The sequence below is a fragment of the Nothobranchius furzeri genome, chromosome 2, assembly GCF_043380555.1.
Source record: "Nothobranchius furzeri strain GRZ-AD chromosome 2, NfurGRZ-RIMD1, whole genome shotgun sequence".
Taxonomy (NCBI): domain Eukaryota; kingdom Metazoa; phylum Chordata; class Actinopteri; order Cyprinodontiformes; family Nothobranchiidae; genus Nothobranchius; species Nothobranchius furzeri.
The window spans coordinates 27,442,205-27,463,094 of NC_091742.1; the positions used below are offsets into that span (position 1 = coordinate 27,442,205).

General features: G+C 47.5%; 1 protein-coding gene across 2 annotated transcripts in view; it reads left to right on the top strand.

Annotated features, from left to right (window-relative positions):
• Window positions 1-518: 518 nt before the first annotated feature.
• cep85l (centrosomal protein 85, like) overlaps window positions 519-20,890 on the top strand; it is a 28,160-nt gene continuing 7,788 nt past the window's right edge. For both annotated transcript variants that reach the window (XM_015948075.3, XM_015948076.3), the window contains exons 1-6: window positions 519-735; window positions 10,289-10,435; window positions 16,013-16,854; window positions 19,010-19,083; window positions 20,497-20,614; window positions 20,697-20,864. In XM_015948075.3, coding sequence (XP_015803561.1) covers window positions 687-735; window positions 10,289-10,435; window positions 16,013-16,854; window positions 19,010-19,083; window positions 20,497-20,614; window positions 20,697-20,864 — 1,398 coding nt within the window. In that variant the 5' untranslated portion in view covers window positions 519-686. The remainder of the gene's footprint in view (window positions 736-10,288; window positions 10,436-16,012; window positions 16,855-19,009; window positions 19,084-20,496; window positions 20,615-20,696; window positions 20,865-20,890) is intronic.

A 20,890-nucleotide genomic window follows, 5' to 3' on the forward strand; every position in this document is an offset into this window, starting at 1 on the left:
TAGTCCCTCACCCTATCTGCGCGCCTGAAACAGACTGCTATGTTAAACAACCCTAATTACGTGTCTTAAAAAATTGTGATGTCTGGGTTGTAAAATCTCGAACCTTCCTTTGAATTTGCATGACTGGCTGGTGAGATACAGGTGACAGCTGGTGGTCAGATGAAGTTTGCATCTGATGGAGTTGTTTCAGGATTAGAGAATAAGATATTCAGCCTTGAAAAACGTTCATACGCTTATTTACTTAGCCCAGATGAGCGATTTACTACTTTCAAATTTTTGACTACTTTCAAATGAAACATTTCAACTTTCACATTTTGACCAGGTCACTAGTGAGCAGAGGGTTAAAACCGTTAAAACACCTGTCAACAGAAGTAAATGGGCGTGACTTAACAAATTCCGCGGAGTTAGACACGCCCAGAAACTTGGTGGGCGGGGTTTGCGCTGACTGCGTCATTAGAGAACGTAAGGCACGTAGAGTTCAAGCTGATGCTAAAATTTGGCTTTCTTCGGTACAGAATGTTTACTTTAACGTTTTTAGAGCGGCGAGAACCCAGGGAGGAATTTCCGTGCTTCTTGTGGTAACATCATGACCGGAGCAGTTTCTGCGCCTTCACTGGGGACCCGTTTCTGCGTCTTTGTCTGCCCTCTGGCCGGATTGCGGTTTTCTAGCTGCCCACATAAACGGAATGTGGCACAGAAGTGACCTGGAGGCTGGATGTGATTTCAGTAAATCAGGTAGGATGATCCGAGTTCTCAAACGGAACGTTCTGATCCAACGTCTCAGTTATATTCTGGTGCGATCCTAGAAAGCAAAGATCTAGAAATGATTACAGTCGCTCTGTAGAGATGAGCGGATCTCAGCTGGAACTCGTTGGGTCTGAGTAGGAGGTCCAGATGAAGGGAGGTGGTGGAGCTAAAAGCTGTGTACAGGCTTAGCCACGGCCTTTAAAACAAGTCCGGCTCCATCACTGAAGTCTGGTCTCCAAACAGAGATAACGTTAAAGCTGCTGCTGGTAGCTCATTCGGGTAACCGTGGTAACCGTACAGCTGTCTCCCTCTTTATCTTAATGAGAGTTGGGCAGGGGCACGAAATAAAGACAAACAGTTGAGCAGAAGCTCTGAGTGTCCCACAAGGACATGTTGATGTTTCTACTGGCTCTATGGAGGAGTTAGAGGGACCCGAAACTATTCTGAGGTCAGCTTTTGTCAAGGACACCTGGGTGTGCACTCTTGAGAGGTTCTGTTTGCTAAAGATTTAAAAATGTGGAGTTCCAATGATGCCATCAATTGTGCGTAAACGTCCCAAATTCTCCAAATTAAAATGGGATTGTATAAAAACCATCAAAGATACGGGGGTCGGGGGGGGTGGGGGTGGGGGGGGTGGGGTACTCCAGAAAGCGAGATTTGACCAAAACCAGGCTTTCTCGTGAGATTCCCGGTGTAACCGCCCCTAAATTGGTTTTACAAACGTGGCTAGCCTGAAGCCCCTCCCACTCACCATGGTAACACATACCGGAGAACACACCTGCTTGCAGGCTAGCAGCTAGGCTACAAAAGCGACTGGACGAGGCAAGTGACGTCACCTTTTTCTTGTGGGTGGCTGGCGGTTCCGAGGTGGTGAATTAGCGCCACCGCTGGCCCACAGCGGTAACAGCAGCTGCAGCTTTGTTCTTGGTGGATAAATTATTAATACATTTGGAGTTTGAACTAGGGCTGCAGAATATATCGCAAATATGTTGTTATTGCGGTATCAGCATGCGCAATATGCATGTTGTAAAGAACACATAAATATAGCAATGAATGGTCAGCTCAAATATTTGCTACACATAATGCATTCTTTCAACCAAACGGAAGCATTATGTTTTTTTAACAAATCAAATAGAGCTCTGCACCCATTTGGCCAATTGGGTGGGTTCTCATGGGTTAGATGCCCGTCCCCGAGGCGGACAGCACTTAATTTTGATGGTTAGCGAACACCTGAGTTAGCTTTGTTCTGCTCTTTCTGCTGATTCTGCTTTTCCCAGGATCCACTGATCGCCTTTTCTTGTTCGTTTTCTTTTTCTCTTTCATCACATCTTTTGCTTTTCTCATTTTTATGATTTTTTGTCATTTTTTTTGTTTTTGAATTTATTTTTTCCCCGAGTTAAGTTTTTATTAATCGCACGTAATATTGTCATTGCAGTATTACTGTCATCGCATAATGCAGGTTTTCCTAATATTGTGCAGCCCTAGTTTGTACTTTTAAAAATTTGTTCTATTAGGATTTACGTTAACATTTTTGCCTGGAGATCGACAGGTGGATGGGGGCAGCGTCTGCAGTGATGCGGACGCTGAACTGGTCTGTTGTGGTGAAGAAGGAGCTGAGCCGGAGAGCAAGGCTCTTGATTTACCAGTCGACCTAACGCTCAGTCCTCACCTGTGGTCATGAGCTTTGGGTAATGACCGAAAGAGCAAGATCATGGATACAAGCGGCTGAAAGGAGTTTTCTCCGCGGGGAGGCTGGACTCAGCCTTAGGGATAGGGTGAGGAGCTTGGACATTCGAGAGAGACTCAATAGAGCCTCTGCTCCCCCAAATCGAGAGGAGTCAGTTGAGGTGGTTTGAGCTTCTGGTCAGGATGCCTCCTGGACGCCTCCCCAGGGAGGTGTTTCAGGCATGCCCTGCCGGCAGGAGGCCCCCTGGCCGACCCAGGACATGTTGGAGAAAGTACATCTCTGAACTGGCCCAGGAACGCCTTGGGGTCCTGTTGGAGGAGCTGGTGGAGGTGGCTGGGGGAGAAGATGGTCTGGAACTCCCTAGTTGGGAAGCTGCCCCCGCGACCCTGACCCGGATAGGCGGAAGGAGACGAGATGAGATGAGACATTTTTATATTTAATCCTCATTTGCAGCCACTGATGTTGCCCCTGACATCAGCATTATTAATAAGTATAATTATAAATCAGCTTTAGTGTGGGATGGACCCACATCATTAACATGCTGTCCTCTAACTAGCTTACAGCTGCTAGCATAATACATGTAAAAGAAATACTTATTGACGTGACTGGATATTTACTCTGGTCACACGTGTCAAACACGCTAATATTTGATTGAAATGACAAACGTGATGTTTTCCCTTGGTGTGTAACAGGTGTGCTAAATGTGTATTTGTGACAAACTGTTTACAGAGTTAACTCTAGGGTCATGTGACCACCACGAACGTTAAAAACTCAGCTGTTCAGCAAAAACAAATGTCCTCCAGCCTCTAAACATCCAGACTCTGGAGCAGAACATGAAAATGACATAAATGATGAAAACTTTAAAGAGCAAGTCACCCCCAAATCACCTTTTTTTTTCTTATAAACTATATAAATGAGTGTCTAATCGAGCTGCAGACACATGTAGTCAATAATTTGGCACTTTAATGCATCTTAGTTAAAATTTAAATATTCTACCTAAAACTGTCCGTGTTGCACTGTCTTCAGGTAAAAAGTCTGTACTGCATTTGAATTTAAATTTGCCATCGCTATTGGCTAAGTGGTACCTTATGACGTTAGCTGGTACCATATGATGTCACAATGCTTTTGTGAGTCTGTGTGTGTGTATTTGTTAGCGGCTCCTCCCTCTCGGTCTGCTAGGCAACAGCATTTGTTGCATTTTTCAAACAGGAAGTGGGAGTGGAGTAAGACTGGTATGGGGTGACTTGCCCTTCAATAAAATATGTGGAAAAAAATGAGCTGAAGCGGACTTCCAGCGTTGCCATGGAAACATGTAAATGCTGTGCGTTCTAACTAAATAACTCCAGCTAAACAGCTTTAATCAAACAGCTCATGGTATCTGTCTTAGTTCTGATACCTTCGTAGTCCTCGTAGGCGTGAATGAATAATTATTGCTCCAGCTGGGAAAAGACCAAGGCTCTGTACTTTCCTTCCATTCTCATTTATCTAGCATAGATTAACAGGGGCTGTCTATGGACACACGTTAGCCTAGCCTGCCAACCCTCGCCTGGATTAGATGGGATTGAATCCACCTGAGAATTGTTCGAGGAGCCGGCAAAACCGGGAGGGGAACGCTTAGTCAAGCAGGGATTTATTAGGAGATCCCGATGTTCTAATCTCACTTTCTGGAATACCTCCCATAACACCATTTGGAAAGTCCAGCTTCCTGTTACCTGTTTACACTCAGAATGATGTTTCTAATGTGAAGTCTAAGTGGGTGGGGCGTTCTCACCTCAGGGTTGTTCCACGAAGCTAGCTCAGAAAACTGGCTTTTCAGAAAATTCCTTACTCAAATTAGCATTCCAGTTCCCTCCAGGCTGATTCGGTTCTAAGAACGAAGCTCAGGGGGATTCAGTCCTCATTATTTCAAGCGAGGAGTGACGTATGAGGCTCATGCATGTCTACAGGAAAACCCTGTTAATCGATGCTAGATTAGTGAGAATAGAGGGAAAGGAAAGAGCCTCACATTGTATCGAGGGTACCTCAAAGCATCCTTCTGCAGACTTGGGACAGCAGAATGTCCTACAATACAGAAATAAATGGGCACACCGCACTTCATCCAACTGAGTGCTGGTTCTCAATGGCTGGGAGTGACAATTGGGGATTAGAAAAAGGAATCTGGAGCACTCTGGTCAAATTAAGTATTTAATAGGTGCAAGTAAAAAAAACAACTAATGTTTCAACATTGTTGTCTTTGTAGGGGTTATAGTTTAATGTTTCAACCAGTTTTTATACACAGATATTTGCAGGCTGATTAGACAACAACATACTAGTCATATGCTCATTGGTTTTGAAGTTGAGGGTTGGAACAGAGGTGGAGTTGGACCAACTCAGTTGGTATCTGTCCAATAAAGGTCAATCAAAAATGGTGTAGTCCATTTTCATCTACTTAAAGAATTTGTTTTTATAAATCAATGAGCTGTAGTCAAAGTTACATTCATCCATCCATTTTCATTCGCTTATCCGGAGTCGGGTCGCGGGGGCAGTAGCCTAAGACGAGAGGCCCAGACTTCCCTCTCCCCAGCCACTTTGGCCAGCTCCTCCGGTAGAATCCCAAGGTGTTCCCTGGCCAGGTGAGAGACATAGTCTCTCCAACGTGTCCTGGGTCTACCTTTAGGTCTCCTCCCGGTTGGACGTGCCCGGAAAACCTCATCAGGGAGGCGTCCAGGAGGCATCCTGACCAGATGCCCGAGCCACCTCAACTGGATCCTCTCGATGTGGAGGAGCAGCGGGTCTACTCCTAGCCCCTCCCGAATGACCGAGCTTCTCACCCTATCTCTAAGGAAGAGCCCAGCCACTCTTTGGAGAAAACTCATTTCGACCGCTTGTATCCGCGATCTCGTTCTTTCGGTCACTACCCAAAGCTCATGACCATAGGTGAGAGTAGGAATGTAGATCGACTGGTAAATCGAGAGCTTCGCCTTCTGACTCAGCTCTCTCTTCACCACGACAGACCGGTGCAACGCCCGCATCACTGCAGATGCAGCACCTCACTTTTGAACAAGACCCTGAGATACTTAAACTCCTCCACTTGGGGCAGGACCTCATCCCTGACCCGGAGAAGGCATTCTACCCTTTTCCGAATCAAGACCATGGTCTCAGATTTAGAGGAGCTGATTCTCATCCCAGCTGCTTCACACTCGGCTGCGAACCGCTCCAGCAAAATCTGAAGATCACGTTCTGATGAAGCCAACAGGACCACATCATCTGCAAAAAGCAGAGACCTGGTCCTCAGGCCACCATAACAGATGCCCTCCACACCTTGGCTGCGCCTATAAATCCTGTCCATAAAGGTTATGAACAGAATCTGTGACAAAGGGCAGCCTTGGCGGAGTCCAACTCTTACTGGGAACGAGCCCGACTTACTGCTGGCAATGCGGACCAAGCTCTGACGCCGGTCATACAGGGACCTAACAGCCCGTATCAGAGGGCCTGGTACCCTATACTCCTGGAGTACCCCCCACAGGGCCCCCGAGGTACGCGGTCAAAGGCCTTCTCCAAATCCACAAAACACATGTAGACTGGTTGGGCAAATTCCCACGCACCCTCCAGGATCCCCCTAAGAGCATAGAGCTGGTCCAGTGTTCCACGGCCAGGACCAAAACCACATTGCTCCTCCTGAATCTGCGGTTCAACAATCCGACGGACCCTCCTCTCCAGAACAGACCTTACCAGGAAGGCTCAGGAGTGTGATTCCCTATAGTTGAAACACACCCTGCAATCTCCCTTTTTAAATAAGGGGACCACCACCCTGGTCTGCCAGTCCAGTGGGACTGCCCCCTTTGTCCACGTGATATTGCAGAGCCGCGTCAGCCAACACAGCCCCACAACATCCAGAGCCTTAAGGAACTCCAGGCGGATCTCATCCACCCCCGAAGCCTTGCCACTGAAGAGCTTTTTAACCACCTCAGTGACCTCAGCACCAGAGATTTGAGAGGCCAACCCAGAGTCCCCAGACTCTGCTTCCTCACTGGAAGACGTGTCGGTGGGACTGAGGAGGTCTTCGAAGTATTCTGCCCACCAATCCACAACGTCCTGAGTAGAGGTCAGCAGCACACCGTCCCCACTATAGATTGTGTTGGTAGCGCACTGCTTTCCCCCCCCGAGGCGTCGGATGGTGGACCAGAATCTCCTCGAAGCCGTACGGAAGTCTTGCTCCATGGTCTCACCGAACTCCTCCCATGCCCGGGTTTTTGCCTTGGAGACCACCTGAGCTGCTTTCCGCTTGGACTGCCAGTACCCGTCAGCTGCCTCTGGAGTCCCACAGGCCAAAAAGACCTGACAGGACTCTTTCTTCAGCTTGACAGCATCCCCAACCGCCGGTGTCCACCAGCGGGTTCAAGGGTTGCCACCACGACAGGCACCGACGATCCTGCGACCACAGCTCCGGTCGGCCGCCTCAACAATGGAGACACGGAACAGGGTCCATTCAGACTTGATGTCCCCCGCCTCCCCCGGAACATTTTGGAAGTACTGTCGGTGGTGGGAATTGAAGCTCCTGCTGACAGGAGACTCTGCCAGACGTTCCCAGCAGACCCTCGCAATACGTTTGGGCCTGCCTGGTCTGACCGGCATCCTCCCCCACCATCTGAGCCAACTCACCACCAGGTAGTGGTCAGTTGACAGCTCCGCCCCTTTCTTCACCCGAGTGTCCAAGACATGCGGCCGCAGGTCAGATGAAACAACAACAAAGACGGTCATCGTGCTGCGGCCTAAGGTATCCTGGTGCCAAGAGCACATATGGACACCTTTATGTCTGAACATGGTGTTCATTATGGACAATCTATGACTGGCACAGAAGTCCAATAACAAAACACCACTCAAATTCAGATCGGGGGGGGGGGGCGTTCCTCCCAACCACACCTCTCCAGGTCTCACTGTTGTTGCCCACGTGAGCGTTAAAAGTCCCCCAGCAGAATGAGGAGTCACCGGAAGGAGCGCTTTCCAGCACCCCCTCCAAGGTCTCCAAAAATTGTGGGTAGTCTGAACTGTAGCTTGGTGCATAAGCACAGACCACAGTCAGAACCCATCTCCCCACACATAGGTGGAGGGAAACTACCCTCTCATTCACTGGGGTAAACCCCAACGTACAGGCATCAAGATGGGGGACAACTAGTATGCCCACCCCTGCTCGGCGCCTCTCAGTGGGAGCAACTCCAGAGCGGTAGAGATCCAACCCTTCTTAAGGAAACTGGTTCCAGAGCCATGCATTGAGGTGAGTCCGACTATATCTAGTCAGAACCTCTCAACCTCACACACCAACTTAGGCTCCTTCCCCACCAGAGGGGTGACATTCATTGTGCCAAGAGCCAGCTTCTGTAGCCGAGGATCAGACTATCAAGGCTCCTGCCCTCGACTACCACCTGTCACACAATGCACCCGACCCCTTTGGCCCCTCCCACGAGTGGTGAGCCCATAGGAAGAGGGGCCCACGTTTCCTTTTCAGGCTGTGCCCGGCCGGGCTCCATGGGTGAAAGCCCGGCCACCAGGCGCTCGCCAACGTACCCCACCTCCAGGCCTGGCTCCAGAGGGGGGGCCCAGTGACCCACGTCTGGGCGAGGGAACACAGTTTCCATTTATATAATTCATCATAACAGGTCTTCGGGCTGCTCTTTGTCTGATCCCTCACCTAGGACCTGTTTGCCGTGGGTGACCCTACCAGAGGCAGAAAGCCTCAGGCTACTTGGCTCCTAGGATCATTGAGACACCCAAACCCCCCCACCACGATACGGTGGCAGCCCAGGGAGAGGGTCAAAGTTACAGTGATGCTAAAAGCCAAATGCTACATCATATAAACAGTGGCAGTGATGTTGACAAATAAAAAGTATTACCAAATTACAAAAACAAGACACATTTAAATCTTAATTTACCCTTAAAGGTTCACTGGTGTTCAAGGCATGAATCCAATAAGCCTCTCTGTGCAAGAGAAGATTAACAATATTCCTCTAGAAAGGGGGAGATTTTTTTCAGTACAACAAAACCTTAGTGTTGCGGCAGAGCTTTGACTAGCTAGCACATAATGGTGTGCCATGGCATAAGTCATATTCCCTGTGCATATGGCTGTTTTATGTTCTGAGATTCTGGTTAGGGGGCATTATTTCTTGTGGGCAACCATCTAGAAAATGGGAACGAGCGGTGAGTCCTACCACATGAGGGATACCTGTATAAAACCAGAATGCATTGGAATGTTTACTGTGTGAAGAGCCTTTGAGACGAGTCTTGTCGTGATTTGGCGCTTTATAAATAAACTTGAATTGAGCCACTCTGACTCTAATGTCCCCCACCTCCCCCGGAACATTTTGGAAGCTTTGTTGGAGGTGGGAATTGAAGCTCCTTCTTACAGGAGACTGCCAGATGTTCCTAGCAGACCCCCACCGCAGCTTAAATGTAAGAAAAGAAAAAAAAAAGGTTCACAGAAAGGCATTTATTCCACATCTTCAATCACGAGGCAACCCGCTCGACCTCCTGAGATACTGCTGCCCCTTATGTTCTTCCTGCTGCTTTTCACCGATGTAACAAGCTGCTGACTTTGCCAGAATTCCCCCGCTGGATTTGCAACCTTATGAGATAAAAAGCATTTCACTTTACGCCGTAGCTGGTTTAAAAAAAAAAAAACTAAACAATTCTGGACCAGTTATTGCTGCTGGCAAGGTGTCCGGTTTCAGCTGCTAGTCTTGCACTGGGAGGAGACAAGATATCTCATAACGGTCAAGGTCATCATGGTAAATAAATAATGCCATTTTCACACACGTAATCCTACATCGGTACAATATTATCATAATAAATAATTATTTATCCACTGTAGTGGATGATAATGCACACGGATCATCAACACTAAGAAAGTAATGTAAACGCATCACATTTGTCATTTCACATCCATCACAGTCAGTTCCTGTCTTCCTCATGAAATATAGAAATGTTAATCTTACCTGGTTAAACATGTTCACTGCAAATTCAAAAATACTTTGAGGGTTTCTAGTCTGTTTGATTCATTGCTGCGGTTCATCACCGTCTTCAGTCCATCAAGGTTTATTAAAAAAATCGAGTTCAGTTTATATCCCTGTCTGTTAGTGTAACCAACCACATTCTGGAGGACAGACAAAGACTTTGGGTCTCTTTCTCCCAAATAATTAAAAAAGCTGAAAATCTCATTTTATTACAGCTTAACTGAACGTTCTGCAAAAACACTGACTTAAATCTGCCTCTGATATAAGTTGGACTTGTTGCTTTTTATTAGGGATGTAAGAAAATATCGATATGGCAATATATCGTGATATTTTTTCCAGCAATATTATATCGATATTCAAAAGCCGTATATCGGAAATATTGATATGGCATTATATCGTGATATTTTTTCCTGTGATTATTACATCGATATTCAAAAGCAGTGTATCTAATTTTTGAAAGAATTTACATGCAAACATTTGTGTATTTTCTTTTCGTTTTGTGCAATTCAGTCGCCACCCGCTAGTTGGCAGCAGTGTGCAACGGGTTTTGTTTCCACCATTGAAATTTAAATCCCTCCATCATGGTTCAGATCCCTCATGTTAAACATGTTACGTATCAGTTTGGACTCTTTATTGAACATTCTTACAATAAATTCAGTAAAAAAATGGCTTGTAACGTCTGACTGCATGTATCGCAATATATCGTGATATATCGTATCGTCTCCCCTGTGTATCGTGATATGTATCGTATCGCCAGAATTTCAACAATACACATCCCTGCTTTTTATATTCACTGTTTTCTAGTTGAGTCTAATCACTAAGCTAAGCTAGCTAGCTGCTAATGGTGGCTCTTGGATGTTTGTTTCAGGTTCCAGCGTTTGCCCCCCAGGGTGGGTACCGGGACTCAACAGCCTTCCTACCTCCAGGAACAGGATCCACGATGGAAGCAGACAAAGTACGGTGTCTGACAGCGGTGACACAGGAATTGGTACTTACTGCTCCGATGGTGTGGAAGGTAGGTTTTGTTGTATGGGCTCTATGGGCGGAGCCTTCTACTTCATGTTCCTGTGACTGCTGGTCTCAGGAACATGAAGGTGCCTGGGGGTGTCACCTCTTCTTCTCCTCAGGTGATCCTGATCAGCGGTGGCTCGTCCATAGGGGCTGCTAGGGCGCTACCCCACCAATCTCACAGGAAGAAGGGGAAGATAGGAATCACTAAATGGTTAAAAAAAACATGAAAGTTAAACTAATAACTGGCGCATGCGCACTGGATACGCCTCCTCAAAGAATAGGAGAGACTTTGGACGAAGAGGTTTGTGATTGAAGCGTTAGCAGAAGACCGGAGCCTCGGATCTGGATGTTTGTCCGTGACTCTGAACCAACATAGAAGTCTCTCTCGTCTTCCTCCGCTTATCCGGGTCCGGGTCGCGGGGACAGCATCCCAACTAGGGAGCTCCAGGCCGTCCTCTCCCCGGCCTTGTCCACCAGCTCCTCCGGCAGGACCCCAAGGCGTTCCCGGACCAGATTGGAGATGTAACCTCTCCGACGTGTCCTGGGTCGACCCGGGGGCCTTCTGCCGGCAGGACATGCCCGAAACACCTCCCCGGGGAGGCGTCCAGGAGGCATCCTGACCAGATGCCCAAACCACCTCAACTGGCTCCTTTCGATCCGGAGGAGCAGCGGCTCTACTCCGAGTCCCTCCCGAATGTCCGAGCTCCTCACCCTATCTCTAAGGCTGAGCCCGGCCACCCTACGGAGGAAACTCATTTCGGCCGCTTGTATCCGCGATCTCGTTCTTTCGGTCATTACCCAAAGCTCATGACCATAGGTGAGGATTGGGACGTCGATCGACCGGTAAATCGAGAGCCTGGCTTTCTGGCTCAGCTCCCTCTTCCCCACGACAGATCGGCTCAGCGTCCGCATCACTGCAGACGCCGAACCAATCCGCCTGTCGATCTCCCGATCCCTCCTACCCTCACTCGTGAACAAGACCCCGAGATACTTAAACTCCTCCACTTGAGGTAGGACCTCTCCCCCGACCCAGAGGTGGCAAGCCACCCTTTTCCGGTCGAGAACCATGGTCTCAGATTTGGAGGTGCTGATCCTCATCCCAGCCGCTTCACATTCGGCCGCGAACCTACCCAGCAAGAGCTGAAGGTCAGAGCTGGATGAAGCTAGGAGGACCACATCATCCGCAAAAAGCAGAGACGAGATTCTCTTGCCACCAAACTCGACACACTCCACACCACGGCTGCGTCTAGAAATTCTGTCCATAAAAGTGATGAACAGAACCGGTGACAAAGGGCAGCCCTGGCGGAGTCCAACCCTCACTGGGAACAGGTCCGACTTACTACCGGCTATGCGGACCAAACTCACGCTCCTCTGGTAAAGGGACTGAATGGCCCTTAACAGAAAGCCACCCACCCCATACTCCTGGAGCGTCCCCCACAGGGTGCCCCTGGGGACACGGTCATAAGCCTTCTCCAAATCCACAAAGCACATGTGGATTGGTTGGGCAAACTCCCATGCCCCCTCCATCACCCTTGCACGGGTATAGAGCTGGTCCACAGTTCCACGGCCAGGACGAAAACCACATTGCTCCTCCTCTATCTGAGATTCAACTATCGATCGGACCCTCCTCTCCAGTACCTTGGAGTAGACCTTTCCAGGGAGGCTGAGGAGTGTGATCCCCCTATAGTTGGAACACACCCTCAGGTCACCCTTCTTAAAGATGGGGACCACCACCCCGGTCTGCCACTCCCTAGGAACTGCCCCCGATGACCACGCAATGTTGTAGAGACGTGTCAACCATGACAGCCCCACAACATCCATAGCCTTGAGATACCCAGGACGAACCTCATCCGCCCCCGGGGCTCCGCCGCTGTGTAGTTGTTTGACTACCTCAGCAACTTCTGCCCCCGAGATCGGACAGTCCATCCCCAGGCCTCCCAGCTCTGGTTCCTCCTCGGAATGCGCATTGGTGGGATTGAGGAGCTCCTCAAAGTATTCCTTCCACCGTCCGACTATAGCCTCAGTTGACGTCAGCAGCTCCCCATCCCCACTGTAAACAGTGTGAGCGAGTTGCTGCCTTCCTCTCCTGAGGCGCCGGACAGTTTGCCAGAACCTCTTTGGAGCCGATCGATAGTTTTTCTCCATGGCCTCACCAAACTCCTCCCACGTCCGAGATTTTGTCTCGGCAACTGCCACTGCTGCACCCCGCTTGGCTATCCGGTACCTGTCTGCTGCCTCCGGAGACCCACAGACCAGCCACGCCCTGTAGGCCTCCTTCTTCAGCCTGACGGCTCCCCGAACCTCTGGTGTCCACCAGCGGGTACGGGGGTTGCCACCACGACTGGCACCGGCCACCTTACGACCACAGCTAGCAACAGCCGCCTCGACAATCGCAGAGTGGAACAAGGCCCACTCGGACTCAATGTCCCCCACTGCTCTCGGGACGTGGTCAAAGCTCTGCCGGAGGTGGGAGTTGAAGACCGTCTTGACAGGTTCTTCTGCCAGGCGTTCCCAGCAGACCCTCACTATGCGTTTGGGTCTGCCAGGTCTACGCGGCATGTTCCCTTGCCATCTGATCCAACTCACCACCAGGTGGTGATCAGTTGACAGCTCCGCCCCTCTCTTCACTCGGGTGTCCAAAACATACGGCCGCAGGTCAGATGATACGACTACAAAATCTATCATCGACCTGTGACCTAGGCTGCCCTGGTACCAAGTGTACCGGTGGGCATCCTTATGTTCGAACATGGTGTTCGTTATGGCCAAACTGCGGCTTGCACAGAAGTCCAATAACAAAACACCGCTCGAGTTCAGATTAGGTGGGCCGTTCCTCCCAATCACACCCCTCCAGGTCAAGCTGTCATTGCCCACGTGAGCATTGAAGTCCCCCAGCAGGACAATGGAGTCCCAGATGGAGCACTATCTAGCACTCGTCCCAGGGACTCCAAAAAGGGAAGGTACTCTGAACTGATATTTGGCCCAGAAGCACAAATAACAGTCAGGACCCGTTCCCCGACCCGAAGGCGCAAGGAAGCTACCCTCTTGTCCCCCGGGGTCAACCCCAACACACAGGCAGAGAGTCTCGGGGCTAACAAAAAGCCAACCCCAGCCCTCCGCCTCTCACCCGGAGCAACTCCAGCAAAGTAGAGTGTCCAACCCCTCTCCAGGTCTCGGGTTCCAGAGCCAATGCAATGTGTCGAGGTGAGTCCGACTATATCTAGCCGGTACCGCTCAACCTCTGCCACAAGCTCCGGCTCCTTCCCCGCCAGCGAGGTGACGTTCCATGTCCCAAAAACTAGTTTTCTTGTCCGGGGATTGGACCGCCAAGGCTCCCGCCTTGGTCTGCCACCCGATTCGCATTGCACCAGACCCTTCATGTTCCTCCTGCGGGTGGTGGGTCCACAGTTGGACGAGCCCATGTATCCGGTTCGGGCTAGGCCCGGCCGGGTCCCATGGGCGAAAGCCCGGCCACCAGGCGCTCGCTCACGGGCCCCAACCCCAGGCCTGGCTCCAGGGTGGGACCCCGGTAACCCTCCGGGCCGGGTACTCCGACTCTTCGTTTTAACCGCCATGAAAGATCCTTCGAACCGTTCTTTGTCTCACCCTTCACCTAAGACCAATTTGTCATGGGAGACCCTACCAGGGGCACTAAGTGCCCCAGACAACATAGCTCCTAGGATCATTAGGGCACTCAAACTCCTCCACCATGATAAGGTGACGGTTCAAGAAGTGCTTGTTGTAAATCAAATCAAATCAAATCAAAGATACTTTATTAATCCCAGAGGGAAAGTTTTTCTGCTGGCTTTCATATTAACCAATCACAGGAAGAGAAACACCGTTAACCGGAAAATGAGCCTAAAACAGCCAGGGATCAGCTCAGTGAGATGTTGAGACAAGGATTACACAAACCAAGTGGATTTTTTTTACTACTATAGCCAGCAAAGTAAGACTTGATTTATGTCACGTTCCGTGTCCTCGTCTCCCGTGTCCCCTCATGGTTCCCCTCCTTGTTGTGTCATTTACTTTGATTAGGTATTATCATCACCCAGCCTTTCAGTGTTTTTTGTTCTATTGCACTTTAGGCCATTAGTTTGCTTATCTTTAGTGTCCCCAGTGTCCTTATTTCTATAGTGTTTAGGTTTATTTAGGTTCAGTAAACCGGAAAATGAGCCTACAGGTAATATGATAATAATACCAAATTAAAGTAAATGACACAACAAGGGGGGAACCATGAGGGGACACGGGAGACGAGGACACAGAACGTTACAATGAATGCTTTTGACTTCATGAAATTAGCTGGTTGGCTACTTAAGTTGCAGCCTGCTCCATGAGTTTAGCACACAGAGTAACATGGACTTAATTTTCACTTTGGAAGTGGGGGGGACACGGGGGGGGGGGGGGGGGTATCTTTACAGTATGCTCTAATGGGAAACAGGCTTCAAAACAAACGGTTGTTTTCCGCTTGGTCCTAGAGCTCAACCAGTGTCAATTTAATATAGCGTCATGTTGTTTTTGGATGGTAAAAAGTGCAGGGGTCAAAACTTGACTTTGGAAAAAGTGTGTGGGGGGGACATGTCCCCCCTGTCCCCCCCCAAAATTACGTCCATGTAGAGTAATGGTACTTGTATTGTTAGAAAGAGGAGAGATTGATTTAATTTAAATGGCTGCTTCTGTGGATACGATCATATTGCACCATTGCTACTTTACGTTTTTCTCGATATAACGTCTTTTTATGGCCTTTTCATTTAGCGGCTTATTGTTGGCTTTGGGTGTTGTTGAGGCAGAAAATATGGATTCTGTCGTCTAGACAAGCCTCTTCCAGTTACGTGCATGAGTGTTTTGCATATATTGGTAAATATTAAGAATGTTTTTGGAACATCTGTGTTACTGTCGTAAGTGCTGTAAATGCTCATGGACCTGGGCTCAAGCTGTGTGACGCGTAGGAATGGTAATTTGGCGTCCCACATGTGGTTCGAGTGGATTTGAAAACTTTCACCAAAAACAAAATTCACCAGCCGCCACTGGTTCTGACCTTTGGTTGCTCTGGTCCAGATTCACCATGATACCAGAGACCAACAGCTTATTCGAATTAAAACCATTTTAGCAAGTCTTAGAAAAATAAACTAGTCATGTTCTTTATTGTTGTCTATTTTTATGTAGGTAAAAACACACACACACACAAACACAAAAGTTTGTTTTTCTATCCTTATTAGGAATTTGTATTGACTTCCATTCATTTTATTAACTGCATTTATGCGTAACCCAAACCCTTAGCCCAGTCCTAACCAAAACCAGTGTGTTCTTAAACCGAACTGTAACAAAAAGTCAATTTACATCTTACCTCTGAACCTCACCCCTTAGCCTAATACAGGGATCCACCGTATCAGGACCGGGTTTTGGTTCTAATACAGCCCATCAGTAGAAGATTAGTGAATATGCCAGTTTTGGTTCTACGTAGGATAGTTAAACGAGTACACGCACGCACACACACACACACACACACACACACACACACACACACACACACACACACACACACACACGCACGTCCTTTAATGGTAATGTGTCTGTGTTCCTACAGAAGACTGCTGTCCGGCTACTTCACCCCTGTCCCTCCAGACTGTCTCCCAGCATCACATGAGCCTAAATGAAGATGATGACGGGCCTCCCATTGGACTCGTCTCACCTTATTCATCCTCCTCATACTGGACGCCTCATTCGCCCCACAGTACAGGACACTGGAGTGGCTCTTGTCCCCTTAACATGGCCTCCACACCTCCTGTAGGGGTACCAGGTGGTCTGGAAATGAAGGACCATAAGCCCCTCTGGAGAAGTTCCTCCTTCACCAAGTTGTCTTCAGCAACTGATAAGAGCTCCTCCTGGGCATCCGTCCATAGTTACGGCCCAGGTATTCAAGGCTCCCTGGATAGAGGTCTGCTTTATGGATCTAGACTGAAAAACAAGGGTTCAAAACCAGACCTTTACCTGCCCGTATCCTCCTCCAGGGTCTGCAGTAGCTTGCTGCTGCGCTCACCAGGTGCCAACCCTGGTCATCGTTACCACCATCGCGGCAGATCCAACGATTTGACACCAGACCTGCTCCTGTCTTCAGCTCATTCCTCTCCAGCTAAACAGAACAGTCTGGGCCTGAGCTATGCGGCCTTACCCGAGAGTAGACCTTCTGTAGGAGGGAGGCAGGTCTCTAGTTCCACCTCATCCAACCAGGCTGACCCGCCTCTGGCACACAGCTTTGACAGCCTGTCTCCAATTCAGCCAGCTGTTCGTACCCAGATGTGGCTGACTGAGCAGATGGAGCACAAGCCCCTAGTGGATGATGAAGGTGAACCCGGTCTGATTCATGGTTCTAGGACAGAAGGATCTGATCTAGATGGGCTGTCGTCATGGCACCAGGAGCTGAACCAGGTGAGAGGCTCGAGAGGCGGTCCAGATAAAACTATTTACTTCTGTCGGTCAGTAGGGTCCAAACACATAAAAACATAACCAGTAAATCTCATTCTGCCATGTTTACAAAAGCTGATTCAGCAAATAATAACTATGGAGCACATTTGAGTTAAATCTCTCCTCTGGTGGCCGACTCTGTTCTGTTATTTCTCAGTTTTAGAGATAGATGCTGTGGAATTTCAATCTGCTCCGATTTGTTCCGATTCCTCCACAGCTAAGGCCAAACATTCCGTCTTCCTCTTCACAAAGTTGGCGGTTTTAGCGTTTTGTGTTCTGTTGTTTAATGAGTACTTGGTCCTGACTTTATGCTGCTGGCCTGATGCTCCGTCGTGCTGTTGAGCACCAAACAGGATGTTTCTGAGGAAGTTTGTGTACCGTAAATCCTCTAATACAGGCCCGGGCCTTTATTTACTCAAGTGCATCCTGGTTTAGGCCTTTAATGGAAGGAGGCCAGAATTGGAGGCAGGCCTCAGTTTCACTTAGAGCAAAATAAACTACCAGAAGAATGAACAAAAACAAGATTTTGTGTCTAACTGAACCTGTAAAACACCAGGTTTGTTTATTGAAGGTGTACAGGTACCATTATACGTACGTATGCTTATAGAACGTTTACAACAAACACCGTTGTTTCAGACTAAATCCCAGTATGGTAACAAACATAGCAAACATGTCCGGTAGTGCATTGTAAGCGCTTGGTGATAATTAGGTTATTGATTCACAACAAAAGCCAACACACACTGTATCACTCGTTTAATGGTTTGTGTCTGGTTTGGTTTGAAATATATTTTAAAAAGATCCTCCAACTGTTTAATCCTCATCCTCCTCTGTTCCATATTACAACTCTGAGCTAACTGCTAAAAACATTAGCACTCTACAAGCTATTTGCTGTGAGGACGCGTGAAAACGGTATCAAACTGTTTACCTGCTGTTTTTGTAGCTTTTCTAAAATAAAAATAGCCTCACGGAGTTCGAGAGCACCAACCCAGCCCCACCCCAGCAGAATATCTACGCCTATCCCTGCATTTGCACAACTTCTGGATTATAAAAGACACAGGATGTCCAGGTAAGGTTGGGTCCTCCCCCTCCTGGACCTCCCCCTCCCCTGTGATGGGACAGCAGAGGAGCCGAGGTCTACCCGAGGCCCCCGAACCCGAGTCAGGCACTGCTGCATGTTCCTGCCTTCTCCCCGGCAGCATATCTGTCAGGACCCGACCCCCAAGGCCCCGCCCAGATCCCCCCACGGGGGAAAAGTGACTTTTTAATAAAATGTAAAAAAAATGCAACAAATAAAAAAGATTACACATGTCTACAGCAATATTAGACACCCATTTATACAGTTTATCAGCAAAAAAATGTTTGATTTAGGCGTTACTTGCTCTTTAAGCAATTGAAAGAAACAGTTAATTATTCAAGCCGCAGCTCTTTCTAAAAATGTAATCACAACTTATCAGAGCAGCAGCACTCATGAACACATAAACAATAACGTGTTTCATGTTTACAGTATTCTGGAATATTTTCAGATGTTTTCCTATTTGGTGTTCTGGGAATTCGTCTCATAACTCTGAACCTGCAAGTCGCTTTGGACAAAAGCATCTAAACACAAATAAACGGTGATCTCTAATGATTTTTATATCTTTTTTATCAGGTGATTTGTTTTCTATTTTCTGATCAGAGGGACGGTCTCAACCTCATGGTAGAAAACGGTTGGCATTGATGTTTTTTTTATTATTCCAACAGATTATTGTTGCAATGAAAGTATTTGAGCGTCACTACAAACCCAAACTGATGCAAATCTACAGCGTGCAAGGACCTTGTTCTGTTTTTTCTCTCTTACATCCAGTCTAGGAATGTAAGGAAGAACTGCTCTGACCCACAAACCACAAATATTGATGTTTATTATTTTAATTAGTGAGAAGACGTGCACCGAATGAAGGAGGGAAACCAAAGCAGCATTTAACAGCCTCCTAAAGCCCTCGGGTCGGTGTGGAGAGCCGACCTGATTTTAGAACTAACAGAGTCCACCTGAGCTGTGTTTGTTCATCTGTAGATGTTCGCCACGTTTAATGATGTGATGCTGCAGCCGCAGGTGTAACAGACTCAACCCCTGTGTCAGCAGATCTCACTTCCTGTTAGCATCCTGGTGAAGGTCAAGGAGGGACTGCTGAGGCAGAGAGAACTGGAGATTAACAGGTACACACACACACACACACACACACACACACACACACACACACACACACACACACACACACAAATTAGTGTTTCTTTTGCTGCAATTTCTTAGTAGAGATTCTATTTCTTTCTCTCTTTATTGTATTTATCCTAAAAAATCTATAATTAGTTCAATGTATAAACTAGTAGTAGCACACCCAACGTCAAAGAGAGTAAAATGTTATTATGAGGAGAGGGAGAATGTTTAAGTGGTTAGCAGCAGTGTGCTAGACGATGGCCCCCTCCATGAGGCCACCACAGCTCAGCAGAACATCGTTGTAGCTTCTTCTGGGGAGAAAATAAAGTTAACAGCTGAAATAGCAGGAAATAATACAGTTAAAGAGCAGATTGTAGAAGAAAGTAGTCGAGTGTGAAAAGTGGTCAGTGTGTCCTCCAGCAGTCTAAGCCTATAGCAGCATAACTACAGAGATAACTCTGGATAATAAGGATGTGTATTGGTGAAATTATGGTGATACGATAGGTATTACGATACAGGGGAGCATGGACCTAGTTCTTGGGGGAACGGGGGGACATGCCACCCCCCCCCACCCCCCACCCCCCCCCACACACACACTTTTTTCAAAGTAAAATTTTGTCCCCTGCACTTTTTACTGTCCAAAAACAATATTATGCTATAATACATACACTGGTTGAGCTCTAGGACCAAGCGGAGAACAACTGCTTGTGTTGAACCTATATGAATATATATACACACACACACATATAGACATATTTTTATATTCTTACTGTAAAGATCCCCCCCCCGGTCCTCATGCCGGTTGTGTCCCCACCCCACTTCTAACTTGAAAACTACGTCCATGTAGGGGAGACGATGCAATATGTCATGATATGAGACAATAGTAGCATTTTTAAATTGAATTTATTGTAGGAAAATTCAATAAACAGTCCAAACTGATACTTAACATGTTTAACATGAGGTGTCTGAACCATAATTGAGAGATTTACATTTCAATGGTGGATACAAAACCCATTGCACACTGGTGCCATCTAGCGGTCAGCGTTTGAATTGCACGAAAAGAAAATACACCAATGTTTGTAATTAAATTCTTCCAGAATTAGATATATGGCTTTTGAATATCGATGTAACATCACAAGAAAAAGAAAATATATCACAATATATTGCCACATCGATATTTTCTTACATCCCTACTGGATAACCTAGCCTTTTAGATAGAGGCACCTCCCTCTACTCCCCCACTTGTCCAGATCCTTTCTTTACCTTTTTCTTTATTCATATTGTTTGTCTAAAAGTTTCATTTTTTTCTCCTATTTTTGTTATGATCTTTTAAAGCAATTTATTTTTATTTTATGTTATCTTGAGAGGCACTATATAAAACTCGTTTTTTCTCCTCCTCTGTTTACATATTTTAGACAAAAGCTGCAGATTTTGCAGCTTCACGCTCGGATCAGAGAGAACGAGCTGCGAGTTAAGCAAGTCCTGCAGAGCCAGAGAGGTTTGTTTGAGGACTCCCTGATCCTGAACATAGAGGTGAGCTTCAGGAAAGAACCAGGATTAGAACTTTAGCCTGTTGGTGCCTGAAGTTACAGAATAAACACTGGTTGTCTTTCAGGAGTCGGCACTCAGAAGACCATGCCGACAGCCGTCAGACAGTTTGTGCTACGGTGAAGATTTTGGTAGAAAATTATTAGTGGCTGAACTTGAAGTCCTCTATCTGAACAAGTTCTTCAACCAAATAACCCAAAAGTACACAGAGGACATCCGAAAACTGGAGGAGAAGGTAAGACTGGTTACATGGAGCTCCGC